Here is a 25,715-nt window from a genome sequence, read left to right as displayed (position 1 = left end):
TGTTTAAGACTCTTTCATATTTATTTATAGCTTCTCTTTGTTACTCCTTATGGTTAGTTCATCAGTATACCTATTTATTTACTTTTCTTGAGACTATTGCTTTTTCCTGTCTTTTATTATCTGTTTCTTATTTTCTTATTATTTCTTATTATAGTTTCTTATATTGTAAAGTTTTCTTTCTTCCTTAAACAGGGTCAGGAGATCTTCCTTGATACTAAGATGAGAGTTTTTATTCTCTTCATTAAACCCTCTCAGACTGCTAAAGGGAGAGTGGTTGAACAGTACAGGCTCTACAGTTGATTGCTTAGTGTGGCATTCCTATCCTGCTGTTTACTAGGGTGTGTATGAGTTTGGATAGGTTACCAGACATTTGTGCCCATTCCTCGTTTGTAAAACACAGATAACAGTACTTGCTCACAAAGGGTTGAGGGAATTAAATGAATTAGTATATGCGTAAAGTACTTAGAAAGTAGTTGGCACATAGAAAGTGCTCTACATGTGTAAAGTTACCATTGTTACTACTGTTCTGTTACTACTCTTCATGATTTGATTTCTGCCTGTATTTTATTCATCTTAGAATAACTTCAGTTTTCAGTTGGAGCTTCCCATACCATTTCACAGATCACTTTTTTTTTCCTCTCTCTCTCTTTTTTTTAATTAACATATAATGTATTATTAGCCCCAGGGGTACAGGTCTGTGAATCGCCAGGTTTACACATTTCACAGAACTCACCATAGCACATACTCTCCCCAATATCCATAATCCAACCACCCTCTCCCTACCCCCTTCCCCCCGGCAACCCTCAGTTTGTTTTGTGAGATTAAGAGTCTCTTATGGTTACACAGATCACTTTCGTTAACTTTTCTTTTTCTAACCCTGTGTGTGGGGGTGGGGTGGGGTGGATGGGTGTTTGGAGTTACTATTGAAGCAAACATTAGTCATACCATAAATAGTTTTGTTATCTAAAGCTCTGCAAACTTCTACTGTTACAGAATGTCTGTGAATGCTTTTATGTTCATTTTAGTCATAACTGTATTTTTTCCCTAATTATACTGCCTTATACTAACTGCAGTGTGGTTCATCTCATATTTTCAGTCCACCTTCCTGGTTTTGAGGTCCTTCTGTAGCCTCACTCTAGTCATGACTACCTGAAATAGAGTTTACTCTCATCTGCAAACTTTCGGAAGCTACTGTGCATCTCCTTTTCTATGTCACTTCTTCAAATACAGGAACTTACTGTTTTTAATCCTCCACATTGAAAAATATCTATACCACTGAAGTATGGTGTTGTGAAAGGGGTGCAGCTTTGAAATAAGGCAGTCCCAGGCTGTTGAGCCTCAGCTTCCTCATCAGTGAAAGGTCCGTAATTAAAGTCCGTGCAGGGTGGTTTTAAGAAATAGAGATTAGGTATGGAAATTAAATTAGTTAAATTATTAAATAATTGAAGGTATTTAGTTAAATAATTAAAATTACTTAGCATTGGCCTGACAAAAAGTACTTAATAACTGCGTGTTGTTGCCATGGCTACTTCTATGATGGCTTTTGCTATTCCTGCTCCAGCTGTTACTGCTATTACTGCTGTTAATACTGCAATTACCCCTACTACTGATGACAGAAGACCCTGGGAATGGCCTATCAGTGGCACCTTCTCATCACTGAGAGTTTTAATGCAATCCTTCTGCACTGTAGTTATTTGAAATTTTGGCTTACAGTTCCCAGGTCACGCAGTCCATTCCTACAGACTGCCGCATGGATGGCTCTTCACGGCAGGGCTTCAGTCTCATGTGTCTGCTGCATTCTCCAGTGTCAGATGGAGCTAGAGACTATGAAACAACGCCCTTGTTCAAAATCAGTACATAATACTCTCTGTTGAGGAGGAAAACAGTCCTTTTGAGCTTAAAAAGAAACCCCTTTTTAAAAGAAAACTTTTTTAAAATTATTACCATGCATTCACTTTCTGACTACTTAGTCAATATTACTAGGCTTATGGAAATGTGTGATTCTGCCAATTAGCAGTACTAACGTGGTTGTTCCTTTTGTAGACCTTTGAAATGATTTTAAAAATTGCTTTTCTCAAGTGTTAGATCATAATTCAATCATGGAATTGTACTTTTCTATTTCACCCTTATTTCTATTTTCTTCTTCCTCTATCTTCTCTAGTACATCTGAGTATATTAATTGTAACAGAATAGAAGTAAAATTTTAGGTTTTACAAGGTTATTTTTTTTTCCTTTTTCTTTTTAAAAAAATTTAAAGTTTAGTTAGTTCACATACAGAGCAATATTGGTTTCAGGAGTAGCACTGTGTGATTCATCACTTACATGCAACACCCAGTGCTCAAACAAGTGCCCTCCTTAATACCCATCACCCATTAGCCCATCCACCCACCCAACTCCCTCCATCAACCCTCAGTTTGTTACCTGCTCTTAAGAGTCTCTTATGGTTTGTTTCCCTCTCTCCTTTTTTCCCTCCCTTCCCGTTTGTTCACTTGATTTCTTCCTTACATTCTATGTATGAGTGAAATCATATAGTATTTGTCTTTGTCTGATTTACTCATTCAGTTAGCGTAATACACTCTAGCTCCATCCACATTGTTGCAAATGGCAAAATTGTATTCTTTTTGATGGCTAGTAATATTCCATTATATTTATGTCCTTCTTTATCCGTTCATCAGCTGATGGCTTTCTCCATAGTTGGGCTATAATTGATAATGCTGCTATAAACAGCAAGGTGCATGTAACCTTCATATCTGAATTTTTGTATCCTTTTGGTAAATACCTAGTAGTGCAATTGCTGGGTCATAGAGTAGTTATATTTTTAATTTTTTGAGGAACCTCCATACTGTTCTCCAGAATGGCTGCCCCAGGTTGCATTCCCACGAACAGTGTAAAAGGATTCCCCTTTTTCTGCATCCTTGCCAACACCTGTTGTTTCTTGTGTTGTTAACTTTAGCATTCTGACAGGTGTGAGGTGATAGCTCATCTTGTTTTTGATTTGTATTTCCTTGATGATGAATGATGTTGAGCATCTTTTCATGTGTATGTTGGCCATCTGGATGTCTTCTTTGGAAAAATGTCTGTTCATGCCTTCTGCTCATTTCTTAACTGGATTATTTGCTTTTTTGGATGTTGAGTTTGATAAGTTCTGTATAGATTTTGGATACTAACCCTTTATCAGATATGACATTTACAAATATCTTCTCCCATTTTGTAGGCTGTCTTTTAGTTTTGTTGCTTCCTTCTCCATGCAGAGGTTTTTTATTTTGGTGAAGTTCCAGTAGTTTATTTTTGCTTGCCTCTGGCGACATGTCTAGTAAGAAATTGCTGCAGCTGGGGTCAAAGAGGTTGCTGCCTGTGTTCTCCTCTAGGGTTTTTATGGCTTCCTGTCTCACATGTAGGTCTTTCATCCATTTTGAATTTATTTTTGTGTAACACAGTGGTCCAGTTTCATTCTTCTGCATGTTGCTGTTCAGTTTTCCCAACACTGTTTGTTGAAGAAACTTTTTTTCCATTGGATATTCTTTCCTGCTCTGTTGGAGATGAATTGACCATATAGTTGTGGGTCAATTTCCAGGTTTTATCTTCTGTTCCATTGATCTGTGTGTCTGTTTTTATGCTAATACCATACTGTCTTGATGACTACAGCTTTCTTTGTAATATGGCTTGAAATCCGGAATTGTGATACCTCCAGCTTTCATTTTCATTCTCAAGATTCATTTGGTTTTTCGGGATCTTTTGTGGTTCCATGCAAATTTTAGGATTGTTTGTTCTAGCTCTTTGAAAAATGCTACCAGTATTTTGATGGGAATTGCATTAAAGGTGTAGATTGCTTTGGGTAGTATAGACATTTTAACAATGTTTGTTTTTCCAATCCACGAGCATGGAATGTTTTCCATTTCTTTGTGTCCTCTTCAATTTCTTTCATCACTGTTTTATACTTTTCTGAATACAGATCTTTTACCTCTTTAGTTAGGTTTATTCCTAGGTATCTTACTGGTTTTGGTGCAATTTCTAAATGGGATCGATTTCTTTTTCTGATTTCTTATTGGTGTACAGATATGCATCATTTTTGTATGGTAATTTTATATCCTGTGACTTGCTGTATTCATATATTGAATCACGTTCTAGCAATTTTTTTGATGAAGTCTTTCTCATTTTCTACAGTATCATGTCGTCTGCAAATAGTGAAAGTTTGACTTCTTCCTTGCTGATTTGGATCCCTTCTATTTCTTTTTGTTGTCTGATTGTTGAGGCTGAAACTTCTAGTACTATGTTAAATAGTAATAGTGAAAGTGGACATCCTTGTCTTGTTCCTGACTGTAAGGGAAAGGCTTTCCGTTTTTCCCCACTGAAGATATTAGCTGTGGGATTTCATATAAGGATTTTGTGATGTTGAGGTATGTTCCATCTATCCCTGCACAAAGCTATTTTCTTGACAGAAAGTTTAGATTAGAAAGATATTTCCCTCTAACATATCATAGGTATTTCTAACATACTACGAGTCCATAGTAAATCCATAAAGTGTTGAACTTGGAAAACTGGGCTACTTAACCAGTTGTCTCTTTTATTCATTGAATCAAATGTCCTGAAAGCCACAATTTGAAGTGATTTTAAAAGTTGGTCTAGTTCTTTCAACTTATCTCCAAGTTTGTTCGTAGCAAAGTACAATGGGAGGACACCGACTGAAGTCAAAATATCAGTTCAAGACTCATCTCTCTTACTAATTTTATGTTCATATTACTTCAGTTTCTTCATTTTTGAAGTGAAATTAAAAATAATCTTGGGACGTCTGGGTGGCTGTCAGTTAAGCTTCCGACTCGAGCTCCACCTGGGCATGGAGCCTGCTTAAGAGTCCTTCTCTCCCTCTGCCCCTCCCCCACATACATGCATGCATGTATGCTCTCTCCAATAATAATCTTTACACTATTGTAGAAGATTTTAAAAATGTAGAATATTTTACAAGTAAAAATTTTTGTTATATTGTGTTAAATACCCTTGATTTAAAGAGTACTAGGAAGAAATGAAAACAAAACGGACTTTCCTTGAAACTGAGTTCCTCTGTCTTATTTCAGAATGGCTAGAGTTTTATACTTAGCACCAGCTGTAACTGCATAGCTCTTTAATAGTGTAATATAAATAACCCTTCCATATATCCCTTGACCCAGAACATTGATTTCTTGCCTTTTGTGTGCAAGACTCCATATCAAGTGCTGGAAATGGAAATATGAATAAGACATGGTTCATGCCATCAGAATAATTACAGAATAAGGCAGTCAGAATTGTAGACACTGAATCCATATCTTCACAGGGCCCTATGGTACACTGATTTCACAATGAGTTAAACACTAATACCATGTATATATTACATTATGTGATTTTTGTGAAATGCTGTACCAGTAGAGAATCTGGGCTTGTTCCCAAAGACAAATATCACTATTATATCATTCTAAACTGTACCAGTAAGTCATTAATTATCTTTCATAACTGCAAGCAGTAAGTAAACTCTTTTAGAAGTAGAATGGCAACATTTTAAATACGTTTTACGTTTAAGAATACTATTTCTTTTCAAAAATGTTTACTTCCATTGATACTGTGATCATTGAAGAATATGTAAGAAGTCATTCCATTATTTCCCTGTGAAATTCTGAAATTATTTGAAGAAATTACTCATTCTGAACATAATCTAAGTTGGAGAATCTTAAGTATTCAAAATGGTCACTGTCTTCATTTCATATATTTGATTTAGCAGGAAAAAAAAGAAAACTGATCTCATCTGTGAGATATGCAGAATTTATTTGGGGCTTGTTTCCTTCTCTAAACTAAAAAAAATTTTTATTTGAGTATAGTTGACACACAATGTTACATTAGTTTCAGATATACAACATATGGTGATTCAACTTCTCTGTATGTTATGCTGTGCTCACCAGAATTGTAGCTGCCATCTGTCACCAGACATTATTGCAATATCATTGGCTGTATTCTTCATGCTGTGCCTTTTATTTCTATGACTTACTCCTTTGTTAATTGGAGGCCTGGATCTCCCACTCCCCTTCACCCATTTTGCCCATTCCCCATCCCATTCCCCTCTAGCAACCATTAATTTGTTCTCTATATAGGTCTGATTCTGCTACTTGCTCATTTTCCTTTATTCATTTGTTTTTTAGATTCCACATATGAATGAAATCATACAGTATTTGTCTTTCTCTGACTTACTTCAATTAGCCTAGTACCCTTTAGGTCCATCCATGTTGTCACAAGTGGTAAAATCTCATCCTTTATGGCTGTGTAGGATTCTGGTGTGTGTGTGTGTGTGTGTGTGTGTATGACCCCTTAATTATCCATTCTATATTGATGGATACTTGGTGTGTGTGTGTAACCCCTTCATTATCCATTCTATATTGATGGATACTTGGTTTGCTTCTATATCTTTGCTGTTAAAAATTAGGCCCAGGGGCGCCTGGGTGGCTCAGTGGGTTAAAGCCTCTGTCTTCAGCTCAGGTCATGATCCCGGGGTCCTGGGATCGAGCCCCACATAGGGCTCTCTGCTCCACGGGGAGCCTGCTTTCTCCTCTCTCTCTGCCTACTTGTGATCTGTCAAATAAATAAATAAAATCTTTAAAAAAAATTAGGCCCAATGAACACAGGGATACATATATCTTTTCAAATAATGTTTTTGTTTTCTTTGGGTAAACAGCCAGTGAAATTATTGGATCATGTGGTAATTCTATTTTTAAATATTTTGAAGAACCTCCATACTGTTTTCCACAGTGTCTATACCAATTTACATTCCCACCAACAGTGCACAAGGGTCCCTTTTTTTCTGCATATCAACACTTATTCTTTCTTCTCTTTTTGATTTTAGCCATTATGACAGGTGTTAAGGTGATATCTCATTGTGGTTTTGGTTTGCATTGCCCTGATGATGAGTGATACTGAGTATATTTTTATGTGACTGTCTTCTGTATGTCTGCTTTAGAAAAATGTCTGTCTATTCAGGTTCTCTGCCCATTTTTAGATTGGATTATTTTTGTTTGTGTGGAGTTTTGTAAGTTATTTATATATTTTGAATATTAACCTTTTGCCAGATACATCATTTGTAAATATTTTCTCCCATTCAGTAGGTTGCCTTTTTTGTTTTGTTGATAGTTTGCTTCACTTCAATAATAAACATTTTATTTTATTTTTTTAAAGACTTTATTTATTTATTTGACAGAGATCACAAGTAGAGAGGCAGGCAGAGAGAGATAGACAGAGGAGGAAGCAGGCTCCCCACTGAGCAGAGAGCCCGATGTGGGGCTCGATCCCAGGACCCTGGGATCATGACCTGAGCTGAAGGCAGAGGCTTTAACCCACTGAGCCACCCAGGCGCCCCCAAAACATTTTATTTTAATAGAGTCCCAGTTGTTTATTTTTGCTTTTGTTTCCCTTGCCAAAGGAGACCTATCCAGAAAAATATTGCAATGGCCAATGTCAGAGAAATTACTGCCTGTGTTCTCTTAAGGGTTTTACATGATTTGGGGTCTCACACTTAGATCTTTTTTTTTTTTAATTTAATAGGTAGAATTTTATGATTCATCAGTTGCATATAATAACCAGTGCTTACTCCATCAAAGTGCCCTCCTTAATGCCCATAACCCAATTATCCCTTCCTCCCACCCAGCATCCTTGCATGCAACCCTCAGTTTGTTTCCTTGAGTGCAGCATCTCTTATGGTTTGCCTCTCTCTCAATTTTCATCTTTTATTTTTCCTTCACAATTAGGTCTTTAATACATTTTTTAAAATTTTTTTAAATTTATTTATTTTCAGTGTAACAGTATTCATTCTTTTTTTTTCCATTTTATTTATTTTTTCAGCGTAACAGTATTCATTGTTTTTGCACAACACCCAGTGCTCCATGCAAAACGTGCCCTCCCCATTACCCACCACCTGTTCCCCCAACCTCCCACCCCTGACCCTTCAAAACCCTCAGGTTGTTTTTCAGAGTCCATAGTCTCTTATGGTTCGCCTCCCCTTCCAAAATTTTTTTTTTTTTTTAATAAACATATAACGTATTTTTATCCCCAGGGGTACAGGTCTGTGAATCGCCAGGTTTACACACTTCACAGCACTCACGATAGCACATACCCTCCCCAATGTCCATAGCCCCCTCCCCCTCTCCCAATCCCACCTCCCCCCAGCAACCCCCAGTTTGTTTTGTGAGATTAAGAGTCATTTATGGTTTGTCTCCCTCCCAATCCCATCTTGTTTCATTTATTCTTCTCCTATCCCCCTAACCCCCCATGTTGCTTCTCCATGTCCTCATATCAGGGAGATCATATGATAGTTGTCTTTCTCCGATTGACTTATTTCACTAAGCATGATACGCTCTAGTTCCATCCACGTCGTCGCAAATGGCAAGATTTCATTTCTTTTGATGGCTGCATAGTATTCCATTGTGTATATATACCACATCTTCTTTATCCATTCATCTGTTGATGGACATCTAGGTTCTTTCCATAGTTTGGCTATTGTAGACATTGCTGCTATAAACATTCGGGTACACGTGCCCCTTCGGATCACTATGTTTGTATCTTTAGGGTAAATACCCAGTAGTGCAATTACTGGGTTTTTAATTTATTTTTCTATATGGTGTAAGAACATGGTCCAGTTTCATTTTTTTGCATGTAGCTGTCCAGTTTTTCCAACACTGTTTATTGAAGAGACTGTCTTTTCCTCATTGAATATTCTTGTCTTCCTCTGTCATAGATTAATTGACCATATAAGCATGGGTTTATTTCTAGGCTATCTTTTCTAATCCATTGATTTATATATCTGTTTTTGTACCAATACCATACCATTTTGGTTACTACAGCTTTGTAATAGATCTTGCAGTCTGGAATTGTGATTACCTCCAGCTTTGTTCTTCTTTCTCAAGATAGCTTTGACTTTTCATTCAGGGAGTTTGTGGTTCCCTTTTCTAAACTTTTGAAATCTAACTGATTTCAGAAATAGTGGGAGATCATGCCCTTAGATTTGTCTCATCCTACCACAGGCATTAATATCTCAAACCAAATCTTGAGTAATTCTAAAATAGTTTTTCCTTTTCAAAGTGGATGCAACATATTTGTCCCTGGTATATAATTGCAAGACAATAAGTAGGAGCAGTGTGTCAAAATATGGTGGTTTCTGGCAGTTTGGACTTCTTTGATATCTGTTAAGCAAAGAATGATGGGAGACCCAGTTAAATGGAAAGACAAATGAAACTTTAGTGTAGTTCTTCATTTAGGGTACACCGTGCCAACTTCTGCCAGGGATTCTAGGGTTACTACCATTTTTTTCAGTCTTCTGGTACTGATAGTATTTGCTTGTATATTATAAATTAAATATCCAGGGCTAATTCAACATTGCCAACAAAATAACAAAATAGACCCCTAGGGGCGCCTGGGTGGCTCAGTGGGTTAAAGCCTCTGCCTTCGGCTCAGGTCATGATCCCAGGGTCCTGGGATCGAGCCCCACATCGGGCTCTCTGCTCAGCAAGGAGCCTGCTTCCCTTCCTCTCTCTCTTTTTTTTTTTTTTTTTTTAAAGATTTTATCTATTTATTTGACAGAGAGAGATCACAAGTAGGCAGAGAGGCAGGCAGAGAGAGAGAGAGAGAGAGAGAGGGAAGCAGGCTCCCCGCTGAGCAGAGAGCCCGATGCGGGACTCGATCCCAGGACCCCGAGATCATGACCTGAGCCGAAGGCAGCGGCTTAACCCACTGAGCCACCCAGGCGCCCCCCTTCCTCTCTCTCTGCCTGCCTCTCTGCCTACTTGTGATCTCTGTATGTCAAATAGATAAATAAAATATTAAAAAAAAAATAGACCCCTAGTTTGGCATTAAAATCTTCTGCCTCCATTGATGGTCTTATTTTTTTCTGCTTCAAATTTTCACACACAAATATTTTGTTTCTCTTGATTCCTGTCTCTAGTTCTATCTAGAATGATTTTATACTCTATCTTGCCTAACGTTAGATCATACCTAGCTGTTCAGAAATTGGTACATAATCTTGTATGAGACCAAATAGGGCTGGTCCTAACAGGAGTGGCCCTGCAATCAAAATTAATGGATTGTGTTTGGAAGTGGGGGAAGTATCACAGGAAAATCTCAAAATACGGAAGATATTTAAGTGGTAATAAGCTTTTTTAAAAATTTTTTTATTTTTAAAAGATTTTATTTATTTGACAGAGAGAGATCACGAGTAGGCAGAGAGGCAGGCAGAGAGAGAATGAGAGGGAAGCAGGCTCCCCGTGGAGCAGAGAGCCCGACGCGGGACCCGATCCCAGGACCCCGAGATCACGACTCGAGCCGAAGGCAGTGGCCCAGACCACTGAGCCACCCTCTCAAGTAGATTCTGGACAATAGGGTTGACTCCCAACTCCACCATGTCAATAGTAATAACTAACATTTATTGAGCACATGTAATGTGCCAGACACTCTTCTCAGTGTTTTATATTCATTCATTTAATTCTCACAAACTAATAAGATACACGCTGTTAAGAGTCCCAATTTATGGATATTAAGTCCACTGAGGTATAGATAAGTAATTTGCTCATGATTGCATAGCTTCCATGTAGAGGGCCTCAGTTTAAATTATAGCAGTCTTTCTTCAGAGACCAAACTAATACATACTGTACTCTTTTGCTTCTCTGGTTGTATTTGTGGTTACAGATGTACTTCCTGCCTTGTTATGATTGGCTGAGGAACTAGATGGGACTGAGCTTCAGTGGGTTTTCACAGGAGAGTAGGCAGCAACTGACAAACCTGTAACATTGGGACCAGAATCTAGTTTCCCAGTCTTAGAGCATTAGGTCTATGATGTATGGGCAATAGGACATTTTCAGCAAACAATGGCATGGATTGGTCTATTCATAAGATTAATTTGGAAATGATACTCAGCATGTTTGAGAATGGAAAACATCCAGAGGCAGAGAGATCAGTTAAGCTTTTTCACTTTTTCTGGCATGATTATAAGGGAGCCTGATTCACAGGAAAGGAATTGGCTGTGAAGAAATGCGGTGGAAATTTGAAGTAGAGCTCTCACTTTCAATCCTGGTTCTGTTACTTAATAGATTTATTACTTCAGCATTGTTAGGCCTCAGATTTTTCTCATCTACAAGATGGGCCAATCTCTTGGGACTCAAGTCTAATTCTAATATATTGTGATATTTCTGAATTGAATTGCTGATTGATTGAAATAAGTAGTAATATAAATGGGGGGGGGTAAAGCTCTGGATGATGACGCTGGGGTTCTCTGTTGAGAAGTGATGGTTGAATTTTTTCCTTAAGGGTGAGAATAATAAGACTGAGCCGATCTGAGTGGTAAATATTTCTTTTAAATGTTCTTTTTCCAGTTGGTACTTATATTCTATTGGTTTTACCTTGTTAATCATCTCCCTAAACCTTCTTCTCCACTGACACTGCCTCTACTTTGCTTAAGACAGTCATTAACTATCTCTTCTCTGGGCTTCCTGAGTGGAGCTTACCCTCTTCTAATACTTCCCTTGGTCTTTCAGATGCAGTCATCATACTTTCCTGTTAACTTAGCACAAACACTATATCCTGGCCATCAAGATCTTTCCTGAGTTGCCCTTGCTATCTCTTCAATTGCATATTTGACTACTCTCCTTTGTTCCCTACATTACAGTCATATTAGACCACTCAGGTTCTCATAACACTGTTGTCTTGGCTAAAATTCTTTGCTTTTGCTCTGCCTTGAATCTCCTTCCCTTGCTTTACTAACTCCTGCTCTTCCTGCAAAACCAAGTTTACTACAGTATATTCACTGCTTCCTTGCATCTTTCCCTTTTGTAGTGGCTCAGTCCTTTGAACAGCCATTCCATCATACAGATGTTTCTCTTGCCACTTTTTTTTTAAACACTTTTCACAGTTCCATAAGCATTTGCTTCAACATGGTTCCTTGATGATGAACTCCTTGATAGGAGGGACTGTGTCTTAACTTTGGACTAGAACTCTTAGCACAGTACCTGATGTATGTGCAACACAGTAAGTGCTTAGCTCAGTTACCCTTTCCATGTATCTATTAACATCTCTCAGAACAAATGATCAGAAATGGTAGACTAGATGTTTTACTATAGTAGTTTGATGATTACTATCTTAAATTTAATCTTGAATGTCTTTTTTTTTTTTAATTTATTTGACAAACAGAGATCACAAGTAGGCAGAGAGGTAGGCAGAGAGGAAGGGAAACAGGCTCCCTGCTGAGCAGACCCTGGGATCATGACCTGAGCCAAAGGCAGAGGCCTTAACCCACTGAGCCACCCAGGAGCCCATAATCTTGAATGTCTTAAGTAGAAGATCTTGAGTGATTGGCTTTCCTACTGGCTTATGCAACTTTTCAGCTTTTTAGTATGCTTACAAATATTCTTAAATTGAAGATTACATTTTAAAAATCAACACTGAATTTTGGGGCTTTTAAATGTTATTAGAAGGACAGAATATGGCCTGGCTAAAATGAATCTGAATGACTTTCCCTTTATAGCTTTTCCCTTTACCCCATGGTATGTGTATAGTATGAATGAAACCTCAAAAGAAACCTCAGAATAACACACTAATGTAGTTAACCCAGAATTATTTTGCATGTAGGCTTGGATTAGTTATGTGACTACAGAAAAATGCAAGAAAGAATGTTTATTTTTTATTAAACTTTACAGGGAAAGGATTGTCCTTTATCAGAAAGATCTGTTTCAGCGGGTTCAAATACAGAAGAAAAGTAATTTACTTGCAATTTTGATCTGTAATCATTTTGAAATTGATCACCAATCTTTCTGTTCTCTTTACACTGAAATTTTAGTGTTTGTTTTAAATGTTGTACTACATTTTTCTATTAAAAATTATTGCAACATTTACAGGTGAAAAGTATAATTATCTAATAGCAGGTCTTTAGCTCAGAACTTTGAGCTTAGCAAATTTCACTGTCTTCTACCAAGCAATTGTATATCTTAAATGATGACTATTTCAGCAGGTATCTTTAATGAATAAGAATTACAGGTAAGAACACTTTTTTCTTTTCTAATAGTGTTAATGATATGTTAGTAGTTGTGTTAAAATTCGTTCATCTTTTTGTTTTAATTTGTTAATCCTAAAATACGCTTTTGTAGTTATAAAAATGGAGTGTACATTTTAGTGATGAATTTTTAACTTGGTGAATTTTTTTCTCAGTGAAATTTTATATAGTGTACTTTTTGAATTTTTTAAATATTTGTTTACTTAAATATTTCACTGGTTACTATAATTCTGTTCCATAAATAGAATACCAATGTGGTTAAAGCCCCAAGATAAGATTGTTATCATAGTCCTCTTAGTGCTAATTATTTCAATAACTTTTTTTGTTCTCATCTATCAGTTTCTTAAAGATGAAGAGTAATAAAGAAAAACTCTGTCACTAACCTGTTTTGCAGAGATAGTGAGAGGCCTTAGTTTCTCCAGTTGAAATACCAGCAGTAATATTAACACGCTTAATAGGTTTCATTTTAATTGTTGCTTAAAATCAGTTTATTGGAACAGCCATATGTGAAAAATGATTAGCATGGTAATGTTTTCTTTTATAAGAATGTAAGGTTGATCTTTGATAATATTTTCAACCATAAACTTGACAGGGAAATTCTCTTATAAAATATTTTAAAACTTCTTTTTGACCAGTTTGTTTCAGTTTTTCAAACTGAGTTTAAAATTTTTAACTGCTTAGAAATAAAAATCAGTTGTAATATACAAATTTATTTCAAAACTTCATTACTCCAATGTCTACTTTTGTTTCTTCACACTAATTCTTTGTGTTTTCATATGACTTTATACATGTTATTCTTAAGACTATCATTTTCCTGTATAAATCACTAAAGAGTAATGTGAAATTTCATCTTTATGAATATTGTTCACAATTAAACATTTAAAAGAATTACAAAATCTTTAACCTCCAGAATGATTGACATTTATGAATTTTGTCAGTATTTCTGCCAGTTTTATTCATCTAAATTTGTTTAGTAAGTTAGTTGTAAGTTACTATAATTCATTACCAATATAATGAAAGAATGAGAAATGACACTCTATTTTAAATTGTTTGTAATTTCATGTAATAACTAAAATATAGATAAGTAATTTTACACAAATTATTATTAATATCTGATAAAGCATTAGAATCTATAGACCTGTTTTTTTCAGTGTGCCCTTAGAGAATGGATAAAGATGATTATCAACTCCGAATTTCACCTAACCACGGGAGTAGCTTTTAGAGTAGTTGACATATCTATCCTACTTTAGGTCTTCATTTTTGTACATGAAATTTAAGTCAGTATAGTTGTTACTTATATTAAATATATTAATCTTTAAGTATAGTTCTAAGCCTTCATAAAGTAATGAATCACTTAACTATTAATGGCATTTCAGATCAGGTAGGCACTTGACTTATGTAGTTTAAAATTGAGTTTAATATATAATATCAGTAGATAGTATTTTGTTATCAGAAGTTTCTAAAAGATCTTTTGGGAAAGATAGGTTTTATATTAGATTATTTTAGAGATGGCATATGCCTTTCTTAATATTGTAGTAAGTTACAATTTTTCTGTTTTTAGAAACCAGGTTTAAAAAAATTGTAGTTAATATTTGAGGTATGTTTATGAAGGCTCTTAAGAGACTATATCCTTAGAATTATAAATTATTTCTGTGATTTTGCTACCTTAATTGTAATAAATATCAAAATAGCATTATATTGAATTTCACAGTAGATAAGATTACTCTTCTCTCACTTTTTAAGCCCTATAAAAGTAAATATTTATGCATATTATATATATTAAGCTTACAACCTTTTATTTTTTAAAGAGTAATTTTTTTGAAACGATTTTACTAATATATTGTCTTTTATTTATAATTGTATTTAACATAGAGAAAATTTCTTAAGTGCTCTTGTTTTTAGAAAAGAAGCAAATACATGCCTGTATTGATTTCTTTAGCATGTTTATTGAATCTACTGTGTATTTTTCCAATATTTATAAAGATCATTTACAAATCTATATTAGCTTAAATTCACATCATAATTATTTTAAGCATGCAGAAAAGAACTGTTGCATATTTTCCATTGTAAATATAAAATAAAGTATTCAATACTTATTTTGTTTTCAAGATTAAAAAATGAAGCTCCCACTAAGGAACAAGAACCTGTGTCTGAGGTAAATTTTGTTTTACCTGTACCTTAAAGGCTTGAATATATGAAAATATTACTGGTTTAATTTTTAAAACATTTCAGTTTATTGTGCATAATAACAATTATTGGCATGTAATCAGGAAAAAAATAAGATTTGTTTTTTGTTGTCATTAGATTTAAAAATATCTAACCTTAAGCAAAATTCTGAGGTGGTTCTGTTCTTATAAAAGCATCATATATTTCACTTGTCTGTTACTTAGTTCAACTAGTGAGTTAATGGAGATAAGTTTATTATTTAAAAATCCTGAAATCAATAAAATGTCAAACAGTTTACACATTGGAAAATTAATCTTTCCAGATGATTTTATTTTCTGGACTGCCAGGAAAATTTAATACTTAAAGTAGAAATATTTCAAGGGTACCATGTGGCTCTTTCGGTTAAGCATCTGACTCTGGTTTCTGCTCAAGTCACAATCTCATCAGTCATGAAATTGAGCCCCTTGTAGAGTTCCTTGCTCAGCAGGGAGTCTGCTTGAGATTCTCTCTGTCTGCCCCTCCCCCCACTGCACTCTTTCTCTCTTTAAAATAAATAAATCTTGTTTAAAAAATATTTTGAATATATATTAAATGTGTTTTTACTGTCTTAAACAGGCACTCTGAATAAAATACTTGGGGTTATCCTATAAATGTTATTTACTGGGCAATCTAATGGTGTATGTAGAAATAGTTTTTTGTTTGTTTTTGTTTTTTGTGTTTTTTTGTAGAAATAGTTTTGTTCAAGTACATGTTTTCTTGATGTCAGTTTAATACTACAAAATACTCCATATCTCTGAGTATGCTCAGAGATGTATGAGGCAGGTTCAGCATTTATCTTTTGAACAGCATTTCCATACTGAACTGTGAATAAGTGAAACCTAGCAGAACTTAGCCACCTTCTTCCAAGCAGCTTTCTTCTACACCATAGAAAGTTTTCTTTAGTTTGAAAGGTTTTTAACAACAAATAAGTTTAATAGATACGGGATTTTTTGGTTATATGATTATTCTTTTCTCTTAAAGGTTTTATTTATTTATTTGAGAGAGAATAAGAGCATGAGCAAGGGGAGGGGGAGGGTAGAAGGCCTGGGGAAGCAGATTCCCTGCTGAGCAGAGAGCCCGACCCAGGACCCTGGGATCATGACCACAGACACTTAACTGACTGAGCCACCCAGGCGCCCCAGTTATGTGATTATTATTGAATGGATTTTGGTAGTTTGTGGTTTTTAATATTGAATTTATCTATATAGACTTGTTTGTACTGTTCCCTTAATCTTTTAATGTCTTAAGGTCATTGATAATTCTCTCATTCATTCCTGATGTTAATTAATAGTTTGTGGGTTCTTTTTTCCTGTGGTTGTCATATGTTTTACTTTTACATAGGTTATAAAGACAGAATACAGTGTTAATGTTTTTGCTTTAGATAGTTATTTTTTAGAGCAGTTAAAAACTTGAAAAAATAATTTTATATTCAACTTTCTTTTTACCATGTCCAGTGCTCTTTCTTTGAAATTAGCTCTCCATTTCTGTCTAATACCACATTCCTTTTGCCTTAACAACTTCCTTTGATATATCTTATGTTGCAGATCTACTGATAATTAATTCTTCTATGCCTTTTTCATTTAAAAATATCTTTATTTTTCATTTTTGAAAGATATTTTTTGGTGAATGTAGAATTTTGGGTTGACAGTTTTTCTTTCAGCGGTTTAAAGAAGTCATTTTGTTTTCTCTTGGTTTGCCTATTTTCTGACAAAATGTCTTACTGTAATTTTGATCTTTGTTTCCTATATGTATATAATGTGTTGAATTTTTTGGTTCCCCTCAAGATTTTATCTTTATTTTATTTATAGTTCTCATCAGTTTGAGCAAGATGTGTCTAAGTCTGATTTGTTCATATGTTTACCTATATGTTTATCTATTTATTTATTTGGGGTTGTTTATCCTGCTTGGTGTTCTCCGAGCTGTCCCATATCTTCTACTTCTGGGATTCCAATCTCCTAAATACTATACCATTTGATGTTAACCCCTATTCTTAGATGCCCTGTTTTAGTATCCACCGTATCCTCCATGTACTTTTTTTGTGTTTTATGTTAGGTAATTTCTGTCTGTTGACCTGTCTTCAGTTTCACTAATTCGTTTTTTCATTTGTGTCAGATCTGCTGATGAGCCCATCAAAGGCATTTTTCATCCCTGTCATTGTGGTTGTTTGTTTTTTTCCCTTAGCATTTCCATTGATTCTTACAGTTTCTGACCCTCTGCTAAAATTACCATTCTGGTCATGCATGTTGTCCTCCTTTTTTCACCAAAACATTTAACATATTAATAATAGTAATTTAAAATTTTCTGTCTGATACTTCCAGTAGTGGAGTCATATCTGAGTCTGAGTCTGCTGATTGCTTTGTCTCCTGACAGTCCATTTCCCCCCTTGCATTTTTGTTATATAATGTTTGGTTGAAAGCAAGAAATTATATGGAAGACTGAGATAAATAGTATTTGTATCTGAAAAGTGGGCATACCATTTCTTATGTTAGGTCATTACTATGGGATTTGATGTCACCTAGTGAGTTGATCTGAGTTTTGGCTTTCTTGTTGCTATCGTTACCCTCAGCGTACTACCAGGTTCAATTCCTGTAGTATTTCTTTGTGCTGAGGGTGGGAGTTATGTTACTGGAGGATTTTTCCCTCAGGATTCTTGTTTCATACTCAGCTTTGGCTCTTCCTGTGAGACTGAGGCTTAAAGGGTGTTTCTCTCTCTATAAATATACCCTTGCCTTTCTTCCATCAGTACTATTGTTCCTTGTTATTTGGTGTTTGTTAGCCTGGAGGTGGGTGGTGGGAAGTGAGTGGGAACTGGTGTAGCCTCACTCTTAAGCTGGTTCTGTGTTTTGAGTCTTGAGAGTAGGATTTTTTCCTTCCATCCCTAGTCAGTCAGTTCCTGTGCCCTAGGGGCAATGGGGGTTTGCCTCTCTTCTTTCCAAATATGTAAAGGCATAAACATTAAGAAAATCTATGAATCCATAATTTCATCATATCATCTATTGATTCTTTCCTGATACATTCATATTTGATTAGAATAAATCATCAACTCTTACTTTCCTTTGATTGTCCTGTTTCATCTGTGTCAAATGAAGCCACCTTTCATACAAAAACCAAATTTCTTAAGCTTATTTTTTGTTAAAAGAAAAAAACTTTACACTAAAAATTTAGCAAGCCATAAGTAATTAAAGGAATGCCTTATTGAATGGAAGGCCAGGTAGACCAATCTTGGTCCAGGTGTTTCTTTCGAGAATATATGTGACGTGGATAGTTCTTTGTGTAGATGCAGGTACTTATACACCTCTGATAGGATGGATAGCTTGAGTTAGTCTTCAAGATCTTGATCAAATGCAGTGTACTAGAATTGTTAGCATGCCCAGGTAAGATTTTCCTAGTATCATTCTTTTTCGTTTCTATACTTTTACATTTTCTCTTAAAATTAATTCCTTTCATTTACTATATTATAGTTGGAATCCATATGATTTAGTGACTTCTAACATAGCTTCTGTTCTGTTGCTGTGTGTATTCTGTATACTGCAACAATCTGTTGCTATTGTTCCCTAACTAAATATATACCATGGATCTTTCCCTCCAATTTCAGGGTTAGTGGAATTTCATTATAACACAGGTAGGGATATCAGAGAGGAGTCAGATACAGATGCTTTTCTTTCATTCTTTCTTTTTTTTAAGTTTTAATTTAAATTCCAGTTAGTTAATATACAGTGCATTATTAGTTTCAGGTGTATAAGATAGTGATTCAAGATGTCCATGTAACATCCAGGGCTCATCACAGCAAGTACACTCCCTAATCCCCATCACCTAATTTACCCATCCCTCCACCCACTTCCACTCTGATAACCATCACTTTGTTCTTTCTCAGTAAGAATTTATTTCTTGGTTTGCTTCTCTCTTGTTCCCCACCATTTCTTTTGTTGACTAAATTCTACATATGAGTGAAATCATATGGTGTTTGTCTTTCTCGGACTAATTTATTTTGCTTAGTATAATACTCTCTAGCTCCATCCATATTGTTGTAAATGGCAAGATTTCATTATTTTTCATAGCTGAGTAATATTTTATATATATTTGTTTATATATTTATATAATATATAATATAGTATATAAATATAATATATTAGAACAAATTATAATATATAAATATCTATCTATTATATATATATATATATCTCACATCTTCCTTATCCATTAATCAATGACACTTGGGCTGTTTGCATTATTTGGCTACTATGGATTATGCTGTTATAAACATCAGGGTGCACGTATCCCTTTGAATTTGAACTAGTATTTTGTATTCTTTCGGAGATACCTGGTAGTACAGTTGCAGCATCAGAGGGTAGTTCTATTTTTAACTTTTCGAGGAACTTCTATACTGTTCTCCACAGGGACTGCACCAGTTTGCATTCCCACCAGCAGTGTAAGAGGATTCCCCTTTCTCCATATGCTTGCCACAACTGTTGTTTCTTGTGTTGTTGATTTTAGCTATTCTGGTAGGCCTATGTGGTATCTCATTGTAGTTTTGACTTATATTTTCCTGATGATGAGTGATTTTGTGTATCTTTTCATGTGTCTGCTGGCCATCTGTATGTCTTCTCTGGAAAAATGTCTGTTCATGTCTTCTGCCCCTTGCTGAATTGGATTATTCATTTTTGAGTGTTGAGTTTTATAAGTTCTTTAAATATTTTGGATACTAACCCTTTATCAGATATGTCATTTGCAAACATCTTCTTTCATTCCATAGGTTGCCTTTAGTTTTGTTGATTGTTTCATTTGCTGTGCAGAAGCTTTTTATTTTGATGAAGTCCTAATAGTTTATTTTTGCTTTTGTTTCCCTTGCCCCAGGAGACATCTCTAGAAAGAAGTTGCTATGACCAGTGTCAAAGGGGCTGCTTCCTATGTTCTCTAGAATTTTTATGGTTTCCTATCTCATGTTTAGGTCTTTCATCCATTTTGAATTTATTTTTATGTATGATTTAACATAGTCCAGTTTCATTCTTCTACTTCTTGCTATCCAGCTTTCCCAACACCATTGTTGAAGAGATTATCTCTTTTATAGTGGCTATTCTTCTCTGCTTTGTTGAGGATTCATAGACTAAATAGTTGTGGGTTCATTTATTGGTTTTCTCTTCTCTTCCATTGATCTTTATGTCTGTTTTTGTACCACTGCCATACTGTTTTGATAACTACAGCTTGTAATATAACTTGAAGTCCAGAATTGTGATGCTTCCAGCTTTGCTTCTTTTTTAAAAGATAGCTTTGGCTGTTCAGGGTCTTTCATGGTTCCATACAAATTTTAGGATTGTTTGTTCTAGGTCTCTGAAAAATGCTCTCAGTATTTTGGTAGGGATTGCATTAAATGTGTAGATGCTTTGGGTAGTATAGACATTTTAAAAACATTTGTTCTAATACATAAGTGGCATGTCTTTCCATTTCTTTGTGTCATGTTCAGTTTCTTTCATTGGTGTTTTATAGTTTTCAGAGAACAGATGTTTTACCTCTTTGGTTAGGTTTATCCCTAGGTATGTTACAATATTTGGTGCAGTTGTAGGTGGGATTCATTACTTGTTTTGTCATTGTTTCTGGAGATTTTCTCTGATCATTTTTTGCCTTTGTCATTTTTGGTCTTTCCCTTCCACTCAAAGAGTCACCATTAGTATGTCTTATGGGGCTGGATTAGCGGTCACAATCTCCTGTAGTTTTTGTTTGCCTTAGACTCTCTTTATCTCTGTTTCTATTTTGAATGATAGCCTTGCTGGATAGAGTATTCTTGGCTGCAGATTTTTTGCATTCAGCACTTTGAGTATATCATTTCACTTCCTTCTGTCTTGCCAAGTTTCTGTTGAGAAATCTTCAGCTAGCCTTGTGGGTTTTCCTTTTGTAAGTTAAGGACTTTTGTCTTGCTGCTTTTAAGATTTATTTTTCTTTATCACCATATTTGCAGATTTGATTACAGTATGTCTTGGTGTTGGCCTGCTTTTCTTTATTTTGATGGGAATTCTCTGTGCTTCCTGGATGTGGATGTGCTTACTTTTCCAGATTTGGGAAGTTTTCAGCTATTGTTTCCTCAAATAAATTTTGTGCCCTCTTTTCTCTCTCTCCTTCTTTTGGGACTCCTATAATACTAATACTATTATGTTTGATGGAGTCATTGAGTTCCCTGAGTCTATGCTCATGTCCCATAATTCTTCTTTCTATTTTTTGTTCATCTTCATCATTTTCCATTATTTTGTCTTCTTTGTCACTAATTCATTCCACTGCTTCTCCTAACCTGCTGTCTTGCATCAACCCTGTTTCCAGTCTCATTTATTGTATTCTTCATCTCTGATTGATTCTTTTTTAACTCTTATCAGTGTGGTAAGGGTCACCCTGATGTCTTCTATTCTTTCCTCAAGCCCAGTGAGTATCCTAATGATTGTTGCTTTAAATTCTCCATCAAGCATGTTATTTATATTGTTTGCTTAAATCTTTGGCCGTGGCCTTATCTTGTTCTTTGACTTGGGATAAATTCCTCTGTCTTAACATTTATCTGATTCTCCTGTTATATAATTTTCTGTTGTTTGTAATGTTTGATGCTTTATATTTTTTATACAAATGTTTATGTACACTTATTTGATTGTTAAATGTTTATTATGTCTAACTGTGTGTATTAATTAAAAACGTACTGAAAATGTATACCAAATTTTTTTTTAAAGTACGGCATCTACAAAGTTAAGTGATGTATTGTTCAGAAGATGAAAAACACATGCAAAAATTTAACAGAATTATAGGGCACTGTAACAAGTTTGGTTGGAAAAACACAATTTTCCAGATACTGAAAATTTTGAAGTCTTTAACATTGACACTCTTAAAATTACTATGAAATTCAAAGTTAAAAACTTCTCTCTGAATTGTGAGGAAAAGATCAAATGATAAAATATTTCTCCCAAAAAATAATTATGCCAAATTTGTACCTTGCTCAACTCATAATCATAATTTAATATAAAAAATGCCTCATCTGTCAATTCAAATATGATTATCTTTTTTACTATTTTAGAAAAGATATGTATTTTGGGAGTGGGGTAATTCAACAAGCAGATGGAATATTCCTGTCTATTCTAAAAACAAATGAAAATCACATACAGATATAGGCATCAAGATTAAATGCACTTGAGACACTTTGCATACAAACTAAAGATGTTTATTAAATATGAAAATATATAATATCAAATATCAAAATTATGTTGAACTCAAAAACATCTTCATACAAATATATTAAATTTTTCCACAAATTATCTGTAGGGAATGATATTTTGAACAAAGTAGCAAAAGTTAATAAAACTCTACAATCAGAAAAATGACCATAAATAAAGCTGTATGCTTAATAAAAGTCCCGTCCCTTTGCTTATAACAAATGAAAGGAAGTAATTTTAAAAATGTGTTCAGTGAATATAAAACTTGAGCAAGAGATGTAAATATTCACATGAATTTTTAAATTAGACAAAATAAATTAGAAATGCATGAATCAATGAATGAGAATATTAATAATTATAGGGAAAGTGCTTATTGAATCCACATTAAGATTATAAATGGGCTAACTTCATATTTGAAATATATATATGAAAAATTAAATGAAGTGTCTACAGATTTTGAATTTTTAAGCCAGAAAAAAGTTATTTTCTATAAATGATATTGATTTACAAAAAGCAGCCACTGACTCTGTTCTTAGAGTTAAGAACAAGTTAAGTTCTATAGAAATTTCATGTAGAATAGGTTATCACAGCATCAACAAATTGTAATATTAAGAAATGTATTTTGGTCCTCTAAAACTGATTAGCAAAGTGTTAATCAAAATATTAAAATAATACCAGCCACAGTAGCATCCTGTAAAAGATATTTCAGTAAGCCAAAGTTAGTTTTAAATTATTTGAAATAATCACTTGGTCAAGAGAAATTGATAAACATGACAATTTGCTTATTTGAAAACAAGATGGGAAAAGAACTAGGTTTGAAGATATTGATATGCTTGCTTCCTGTAAAGCCAGTAAAATGAAGCAATAAATTCTGGTTTTCGTGAAGTGTTTAAACTTAAATTACTTTTGTGAGTTCAGTACACTTACTTTTCACTTTTTCAACTGATGCTTTGAGGAAAAAAAGCATTCTGGGATTCTGGGAAAATGGCAGAGTAGAAAGCACTAGGAATCTATCTTCCCACGGAGGCAACAGTTGTACTGGCAGAATCTGTCTGACATAACTACAGGCATACATCATAGGTATTGCAGCTTTGGCTCCAGACCACTGTAACAAAGAAAATGCCGCAATAAAGCAAGTCAAATGAATTTTTTATTTCCCAGTGCATATAAAAGTTATGTTTATGCTATACTATAGTCTATTAAGTATGTAATAACATTGCATCTAAAACAACAATGTACATTACCTTTATTAAAATTATTCTGTTGCCAAAAATTGCTAACCATCGTCAGAACTTTTATCAAGTAATAATATTTTTGCTGGTAAAGGTCTTGCCTCCATGTTGATGGCTACTGGCTGATCAATAGAACTTTTTTCAAAATTGGAGTTTATCCTATTAAACTCTACCACTGCTTTATCAATGGAGTTGATGTAATAGTCTGAATCTTTTGTTGTCATTTCAACAGTCTTTATAGCATCTACACCAGGAGTAGAGTAGATTTCATCTAAAGAAATCACTTTTTTGTTCATCCATAAGAAGCAACTCCTCAACCATTAGTTTCATCATGAGATAGCAACAATTCAGTCACATCATCAGGCTCTACTTCAAATTCTAGTTCTCTTGCTATATCCACCACACCTGCAGTTACTTCTTCCACTGAAGTCTTGAACCCCTCAGTCATTCATAGGGGTTGGAATCAATTTCTTCCAAACTCCCATTTGTGTTGATATTTTGAACTCTTCCCATGAATCATGGATGTTCTTAATGGCATCCAGAATGGTGAATCTTTTCCAGAAGGTTTTCAGTTGACTTTGTACAGATCCATCAGAAGAACAGCCATAATCTTATGAAATGTATTTTTAAAATAATAAGACTTGAAAGTCAATATTACTCTTTGGTCCAGCACTATAGGATGGAAGCTGTGTTAACAGGCATGAAAACATTGATCTTACTGTACATTTCCATCAGAACTCTTGGGTTACCAGGTACATTACTAATAAGCAGTAATATTTTGAAAGGAATTTTTTTTTTCCTGAGCAGTAGGTCTCAACAGTGGGCTCAAAACAGTTGGTAAACTATGTAGTAAACAGATAGGCTGTCATTCAGGCTTGGATGGTACCATAGTTGCCATAAGTCTTCAACTTGTAAAATGCAAAAAAAAAATCTTCAACTTGTAAAATGCAAAAAAAAAATCTTCAACTTGTAAAATGGAAAGACTTGGGCAGTATGTTGTAATTAATATCAGTCTGTGTAGGCATTCAGCACAGTAGCAGCTACCCATTCCCTACCCTCAGCCACATAGCAGGCAGCTGTGCACATGTTACTGGAGCAGCTTGCACACAGCTTAAGGGACCACAGTGCCCAAAAAGGATACTGGCCTGCAAATATTGAGTATCTGTGCTATTGTCACTAATAGATGCTTCTCACCACAACATTCCACAGAAGTGGGCACATTGAGGTTACATCTCTCCTCATTGTTGCAAGCCCCTTCTTTTATAACTGAAGTGACTTTCAGGAGATTTTAAAGATACAGTGCCCTTTTATTCCACTTAATTTTGTGCTTTTCCCCTTTTAGGAGCCTTACCTTAAAGATTAGGACATTCAAAAACAATCACATATATAGGTTAAATTAGAAAGTGGTTATACTTGCCCAGAGAAAAGCTCAGACTAGACATGAGGAGACCTGAAGTTTACATCTCATGTTGATCCCAGGAACAGAGATAGCCTACAACAATCAAAAGAAATAAAAACAACAAAAACAGCAGACACTGGGAAGGGGGATAATCTGATTTCCAAAGTTATGACATTACTAGTTTCAAATGTCCAGTGTTCAACAAAATCACAAGACATACAAAGAAACAGGCAAGTGTGACCCTTTCAGAGGGAAAAACTCAATAGAAACTGGTCCTGAAAAAGACCTAATGGCAGATATACTAGACAAAGACTTTAAAACAATATTATAAAGATGCCCAATGAACAAAAGGTTATGTGAGGGAAGTCAAGAAAACAGTATGGTAACGAAATGAAAATATTAAAGGGAGGGAAAACCTGAAAAGAAACAAAAAAGACATCCTGAAAAGTACATTAACTGAAAATGAAAAATTCATTAGGGGGTCTCAAAGGCAGATCTGAGCAGACAGAAGAAAGAATCAGCAAACTTTGAAGACAGGACAATGGAAAGTATTGAGTCTGAGGAACAGAGAAGAAATAGATTGAGGAAAAGTGAACAGAGTCTGAGGCAGTTGGGGCCTACCATTAAGCAGACCACCATATATATTAAGGGAG

General features: G+C 34.9%; 1 protein-coding gene across 8 annotated transcripts in view; it reads left to right on the top strand.

Annotated features, from left to right (window-relative positions):
- The window catches only part of ZNF280D (zinc finger protein 280D), a 141,227-nt gene that overhangs the window by 99,629 nt on the left and 15,883 nt on the right, over positions 1-25,715 (top strand). For all 8 annotated transcript variants that reach the window (XM_046008437.1, XM_046008438.1, XM_046008436.1 and 5 more), the window contains one exon: positions 15,155-15,200. In XM_046008437.1, the coding sequence (XP_045864393.1) occupies positions 15,155-15,200 (46 nt within the window). The remainder of the gene's footprint in view (positions 1-15,154; positions 15,201-25,715) is intronic.

The sequence above is a fragment of the Meles meles genome, chromosome 6 (assembly GCF_922984935.1).
Source record: "Meles meles chromosome 6, mMelMel3.1 paternal haplotype, whole genome shotgun sequence".
Classification (NCBI taxonomy): domain Eukaryota; kingdom Metazoa; phylum Chordata; class Mammalia; order Carnivora; family Mustelidae; genus Meles; species Meles meles.
This window is presented reverse-complemented; position numbering and strand designations above follow the sequence as displayed.